General features: G+C 33.3%; 1 protein-coding gene across 1 annotated transcript in view; it reads right to left on the bottom strand.

Moving 5' to 3' along the window:
• Positions 1-5812: 5812 nt before the first annotated feature.
• The window catches only part of LOC124635315 (collagen alpha-1(III) chain-like), a 67155-nt gene continuing 65166 nt past the window's right edge, over positions 5813-7801 (bottom strand). Inside the window, exon 23 of the mRNA XM_047171186.1 lies at positions 5813-7457. Coding sequence (XP_047027142.1) covers positions 7382-7457 — 76 coding nt within the window. The 3' untranslated portion in view covers positions 5813-7381. The remainder of the gene's footprint in view (positions 7458-7801) is intronic.

Below are 7801 nucleotides of genomic sequence, written 5' to 3'. Positions count from 1 at the left end.
TTCCTGCTTCTTAGCCCCGGTTACCCTACACGATGTTCTCAAAATAATCATGACATTAAAAAATACGAATAGTACAGGTTGGGATGGAATATCTACAAAAAATTTTAAAATGGTGGTATACCAAATAGCACCAGTCATCACCCATATAATAAATCAGTGTCTTGAAGAAGGAATCTTTCCGTCATATCTAAAAACAACTATAGTTACACCCATATTCAAAAAAGAAAACACAGAAGATGTACGTTGTTATAGACCCATTGCTCTCATTCCAATAATGGCTAAAATATTTGAAAAAGTACTCTACAATAATCTTAGTGAATATTTCGAAAAAAAAAACAAAATTATCATTGATAATCAAGTTGGATTCAGAAAAGGGAGATCGGTTAATACAGCAATGCATCAGTTTTTACATAAAATCTTAACTGAACTTGATAATAAAAAACAAGTCACAGCCCTATACATGGATATGACGAAGGCGTTTAATTATGTTGATCATCGGTTACTCCTACAGAAACTAGAGATATACGGAATTCGTGGTAAAGCACTAGAAATGATAAAATCATATCTCAGTAATAGAATCCAGTACACTGAAATAACCCAATTATGTCCACATACAAAAACAGAAATTAAATACACATCGAGCCCAAGATTTATCAAATTTGGTGTAACTCAAGGGTCAATATTAGGACCTCTACTTTTTCTCATCTATATCAACGATTTACCTAACGCTATTCCGCACCCTATGGTTCTATTTGCTGACGACAGCACGGCTCTATTCACAAATAATAAAAATAAAAATCACGAATCAGAAATAAATGAATCCCTATCTAAATTAATAAATTGGCTTACAATCAATAATCTATACATATAATAAATCTGTAAAAAAACTGTGTCTGTACATTGAATATATTAAAAAAATAATAATTGGGTGGGGTTTAGAAACAGTAATGGAGCACAAATCCAAAAAAAAAAATCTGTCTGTATATCTGTATGTCTGTATGTCTGTATGCCTGTATGTCTGTTTGTTTGTACACGCTAATCTTCCGAACTACTGAACGGATTTCAATGATTTTTACTTTGTTGTGTCAGTATTAAGCCTGGTCAACATATAGGCTATAATTTATCTTCGAAACTTGAAGACCTGATGCAGAACACCAATAGACCAACAAAACTATAAGAGATACAAAAATAGTGCAAACATAGTGTAAAGGACCCCCCTTTTATTCTGATTTGATCATGTCTCCCAACTGCCCATCTCTCCCCTACCTCCCCTATAGATAGACAGATTTTGACAAATCTGTCAAAATCTCGACTTTGATTTAGTTCAACTTGTCAACACGCTCGATAGTGAAGCGCTAGTGTAGTTTGACAATGTCAATCACGAAACTTTAAGGTAGAATTCCGTGGGTCGCGATTGTCGCAGCCGCGCGCGACAAAAGTCAACCTATGAAAATGTATGGCACCGCTGCCGAGGGCTGCGACAGTCGCGCGCGGACGACGAATTTCGTGAGCCGCTCGCGGCCGTACGCTTCTCAACATGGTCTAGCGCTTAATAACATCTATAGAATTTTAGTAAAACCAGAATTAAATTTTTGACAATGCCGCGAGCAGCTTACGAAATTCGTCGGCCGCGCGCGACTGTCACGGGCCTCGACAACGGTGCCATACATTTTCAAAGGTTGACTATTGTCGCGTCCACGGAATTCTACCTTTAGATCGAAGTCGAAGTGAGAGTGATGTCGAAGTGAGTTGTGATATTTTATAGAATCGACATGCTGTATACGGTAACAGTATTTTTTGTATGAGTATTAAAATATACAATAAAGTTCCCACAGAAATTAAGAGCCTAAAGTCTGTTACCATATTTAAAAGGAAACTCAAAGATTTTCTCATTCAAAAAGCCTATTACTCTGTAAAAGAGTTTCTCGAAGAAAAATAATAATATAATGAGAAATGTATGTAGTAGTAGATAAATAATATGATATGTTCAACTAGATTATAAGACTAGAAATAAAGATATATATATATATACATATATAGCATGTTCTTTAGTTTTATTTATAAGTAGTAACATAGGAATCTAATGTTAATGTATATATATATATGTTAATAAATTGCAATGCCTTAACGGGCAACTAAGTCCTAAGTACGTACCAAGTTATAAGATCCTTTTATACCACTTAGTTCGCAATAAAGATTTTGAATTTGAATTTTTGTTTTAATACAATAGACCCAAAAAGAACGACTTCTACTATGCAATCCTAGCTAAAAATATAAATAGGTATTTTCCCAAATATGTTTTCAAAGTGCACCCACAAAACGAGCAACAAAAAATATAGTAAAACCCATTTAACCAAAGCAAACGTTTTAGGAGCGAGTTACAAAATGTAATTCCATTATCGTTACTTATGGTAATTTTAAATTGTACACAAAAGATAATAAGCGGTCACAAACGAAGTGGACCTTTGGATAAACGATACGAAATAAAACCTCTTCGGTGTATTAAAATTCACATTTCCATTACAGAATGACCCTTGCTCCAGGCCACTTTGGACGGAAATCTAACACCTTTAATTTAGTCCAAATCCCCTCTAATTTAACAAAGGCACGTTTCTCCCATACTTTCCCATGACCCGTTTTATTAGACAGATTATTTTAACACATGTTCGTGCCCAAAAAGTGACAACTTTATTCGAAATGATATAATGAGCGTTACCTCACTTCATGCCAGCTGCTCCATTGTTCCTGTCATATTAAAGTTTTATCCGCACAGATATGATTGTATGCAATTTATATTTTCTCTCTTATTGTCTAGGAGATAGGATTACGTTTTGTATATCTGACGGTAAAGTGTAAGTTGGTACAATGGATGTTGCAGGCACCTCGTATATGTGTTTTGACGTTTTTATCTTGTTTAGTGCGGGTTTGGATGGTACTGCGTGTTTTTAGTATTCCATTTCTTCTTAGTGTTATTACGGTTTTAGTGTAAAATCTGCTTTGTATATGAAAAAGATTCTGTGTTATTCGGGACATGTTTATAGACAAGTTGTATAAAAAGGTTTTTAACCTCGAGACCATAGATGTGCTGATTTCATTAAATTTTAGAAATTCCCAAAGAAATAAAATACCATCCTGGCTTTATTCGAGTATAGGTAACTAAGTATTTTAACCTTGGTAACAGCAGTAAATAGAACAATAATATACAGTCAGAACTTTTCATACCATTGAAATTATCCACTGGCCTTATTTCTACCTAAGCATAGCTAATAATGTCGCTGTATTAACTTTCATCAATTGGTCAAATAAGGTTCCTACAAAAACAAACAAAAAACAATTCTGTCCGTGCAAAATTCTTAACCCACCCTCACACGGTTGAATATGAGCATAAAAGCGACAACCTCCAATGAACTGAACACGAACATCGTAAAGGAATTCCCGTGCAAAAATCACAAGTACTACTCACTGTGTGGATTCAAACGACTTCTGACTTCTGAAATGAAATCGGATTAAAGCACCTCGGATTCCGACGCAAATCCGGTATGAATAGCCAAGACCTAATTTTCAACGAACGCCCTATTTCCACCTGCATCTCTGTATAACATTCAAGACTAAGGAGAATAAAGATCAGAACATTTTCATTCATATTTGGGATTAGGGTTATGCTCTATGTCAGCCATAAATTTTGGCGAAATTCAGACGTTACGATCCCTATTCCGCACGACCGAATGTATGCATGGATCGTTTACGGCATTAAGAGGGGTAGATAGGGAAATTATAAGATAAAATGGGTTACTTTAATATATATGAAGGAATATGTAAGATGTGGATCCCATGCATATTTAAGACTACTAATTTAATTCGCAGAATTGGCGAGGGTGTAGCGAGTACCTACTGGTAAATATTTGAATGTTAAGTTTCGGATTTAGGTAATTGTCTAAGCTGAATTTTTACATTGGGTAAAACCTTTCAGTATTTTAAAAGAGTATTCTAATATAACAAATTTAATGTTTTATCAATTCTAATAAGATTATCGACAAATATTTTTCACGAGGCTTTTATTATGATTTAAATTTTTTACCTTGGAAACTTTGCACGCCAGGCAGTGTCAACGTCCAAAAGCAATTTCCCAATAATTTGTTTTACAAAATTACAAGCTATGACTCTCCCTAATTAATGTTTCGACAGTGACATGGCACTTCTGTTTTTTTACCCATTTATTACATTGGTCGCGTATAAATGAGCTGTGACGCCTTTTCGCGACGGTCGATAACCTACATTTCATCAAAAGGTTTCTGGGAAATGTAAAGCAATTTTTTGAACTAGCTACCCACGTTCCATGTTTTGGATTACTTAAAATCTTTTATTAAAGTTTTTGCGGAATACTTCAACTTGCCTCGTGTTGAGTTGTAAGGTCAGGCTGCGGTTAGAAAGTTTAAGTATTAACGAAAAGTCTGGAGTAAGCCGGATTTTTTATTTGAGATCGATTTTTACTATATTTTTTACTTGAACACAATAAGCTTCGTTCTACAATCTAATTTACAGAATATAGCCAGTTAAAAATAGCCACAACACTTATATGAATGCCTATAAAATTTTAAAGTAAAATTGCCCAGAATATTCTAGATAACTAGAGAAGCATAGAAAACAAAAACCCTATCACATGCAAATTCGTTGCAGAAAAAGTCAATTGGGGTCAATGGCTCGCTTTGGTAGGCAATGCATGCCAGCTCCCGTACTTTTTGTAGTTTTTTGAAACTCCACTGAAATCTATGCAAAGTGGCTGAAGTTATGTGCCGTATGTAGAAACTTTGCTGATATATTAAAATATGGAATGTGAAAAATATCCTTGATTTTGGAGTTTGAGTTTGACTTAGGGGTATCTAAAAATGATTTATTATTTTTGGTACTAGTTGACCCTTTATCGTAAACTTGGCTCAAATCAAAAGCGTGTTTTTTAGATTTTTAAAGTATTATTTTTTAACTACCCACCCAATAAAACTATGCCTCATTATATCACAATAAATCGTAGATTCTGCAAGTAGGCTTAATCATCGCATGTCTAGCTTAACTAAAGCAGGAACGGCACGCGTGTATGTAACTATATTTGCATAAACGCATTGAAATAAACCACTAACTTAGTTACCGCGAATTATTGTTCGGATTTTATATTCTGCTCGTATAATTTTATTATGCTTTATTTGAGTTGCGTTCATATTTCTTTCGCAAAGTAAATTATTTATGGTTTCTGTTTAAAATTATGGGAATATAGGTTTTGGGGTATTTTTATTTCAGTGCTTACTTTAAATAATTTCCTAGATGTAAAGAAGGTATTTAATAATGTGTATCATGCTTTTTTTAACGACATCAAAAATCAGGGTTAGCAGCGGCGAGGGAGTGTCAGACTCTTACTGACTAAAAACCGTCGTGTTCCGTTGTAGGCCTTTTATGTACCAGGGCCGCGGTATCTCTTTCGAACAACCCGCAGCCCATGTGTATCATACCTTGTTTTAGCTTTTGATGATACTTGAACAATTATTATATTATTCAGTAACAATTATGCATATGAGCATCACAAGATCCTAAATGTTAACAACTGTGTAGGTATGACCTTTTACATACACCTACGCTCAATGCAATATGTAAATGTATATGTGTAGGAAGCATCAGATGAAAACCTAATTACTCACTACTGACCTATGCAAATATGTTCCAGGAGCTAAACTATGAAAGTAGGTTTTATCCTTACGTTTCATCTATTTATACAATCTTTACGGGGTTTGAAAGCTAAGAGGATACAAAACAAACTACAAACTTAATAAAAAACCTTCTTTTTATTTTCAAAACAATCTGTACTTATTAAGTACAATAAAATTTTACCTAGCATTCGTTCTTTTTTTTAACAATGAAAAATTACAAGGTCCTTACGATTATTAGTTATATCATTTCACTTGACACTTACAATTGATGCGTCTATGAATTAAAGTAAAATAAACTTTACCCGCTAAACAATAGAGTCGACATTTATTTTATATTGACTTATCACAGGTAGACTGTTCTCACGCTACACTGGCTTCTCGTTGGCAATGGCATCCGAAAGTTAAAATACAAAAGTATAACTTTGTACAAAATATTGGGTAAAATGATATGTGGTTTGAGGATGCCTTATTTTGGTCAAATAACATTTTTATATTGGTTCATAATTGGGAGCAAGCACGAAGGAAATTTCCATAATTTTGTAGGATTTTTTACTCGTCAATTTTGATATTATTTGACGGACGGATCTTAGGGAATAGTTATAATTATATTTACAAACACTAAAAACATAGTATGAGAACAGTCCCAATATAAATATACAATAAATATATACAGAGAAAATACAACACTAATTGTAGCTATTTTAATATTAACATTCCATTTTAATTACATTTATAATTAATAATTAGGCTTCAAAGATGGAGGCCGTAGAACGTATTAATTTAGAAATAATACATTTAGAATTATTTTTTTCATACAATGTCAACGTCGAAACAATTATAATTTTAAAATTGCTTAAAATAAAAGCACTCGCTCTTAGCTGAACTAATTAGAAGTATAGAAAGTTATTTACAATAATAAATTATTACATACAGTGATTAAAATTTGCTATTTACAAATATACGGAAATGTAACTCATAAAAGTAATTCACGCTTTTTCTAAATTCAGTGATAACGATAGTATTGGCGTTTATCATATAGACAGTTATACTTTGAGCACATTATAATGACGAGCTAGAAAATAATATAAGAAACATTCGACCTACTTATAGAACAAAGCATTTTAGAATTTTAACTACAAAAAGTTTGCGCCGAGAATTTTTGCCAGAACGAAGACCTTTTTGACAAGTTCTTTGAACGTAATATTTTCAAGGGAAAATATGATTTAAGAACAAAAACTTGGCATTTTATTTCAACATAAATAAATACGGCTGTCTTTTCTTGTCATTTGCTCAAGACGTTTTGTTTTGTTCCAGCCAGATAGGCTTTTGTTTGACCTTGTCGCAACTTTTACTTTTTGTAGGTAAATTAATTATGAACGTCAATAATTTCAGTTTTTACGAAGGTATCTTGTAATTTCTACTTATAAACGGAACAGAAATGAATAAAATGTCAATCGAAAAGCAAAAAAAGGGTTGAAATATTTTCTGCCGTACACGAGTTCGGAATTACATCGCACCACTGCTTTTAGAGAAACCATTTACAGCATCGTTTATTTATTTCAGTAAATATTGTCGATATGTTCCACCGGAATCATTGCTTTACGAAAACGTATTTATCTACATACAATTTATTTACAGTCTTCACAAAATTCTCTTAATGTCTAGTAAAAATAGCTAGTCAATGTCTATAATTTTCGCCTAGTTTCGTTTCTTTCTTCGATATCGTTTAAAAATTGCAATTTTTCTGACACGTTGTGGTACCTGCGAGAAAAAACGTAACCAATGAATTCATTGGTTGGAAAGTCTCCCGTAGAGGGTGTTTATCTGTGACAATGCTCGTAAACATATTATAGGACTAGATAATTAGTAGACAGGGGTAGTGATCTTTAATATCTGGTGACCACTTTCAGATAAGCTTGTGTTATAAGTGATAACACTACTGTGTGAAACTACATACAGTACGTATAATTAATATGTGTATGTATTTATGATACACAGACCACAGCCAACAAACATGTTCATCGCACAAAGTGTTGACCGTACTGCGAAAGCACCTACTTTATATAAATAAGTTAAGAAGGAAGATCCAATTACTTTCGCACAGT

The sequence above is a fragment of the Helicoverpa zea genome, chromosome 12, assembly GCF_022581195.2.
Source record: "Helicoverpa zea isolate HzStark_Cry1AcR chromosome 12, ilHelZeax1.1, whole genome shotgun sequence".
In the NCBI taxonomy this organism is placed as follows: domain Eukaryota; kingdom Metazoa; phylum Arthropoda; class Insecta; order Lepidoptera; family Noctuidae; genus Helicoverpa; species Helicoverpa zea.
The sequence above is the reverse complement of the archived record's forward strand: the minus strand, read 5'-3'. Positions and strand labels throughout refer to the sequence as shown.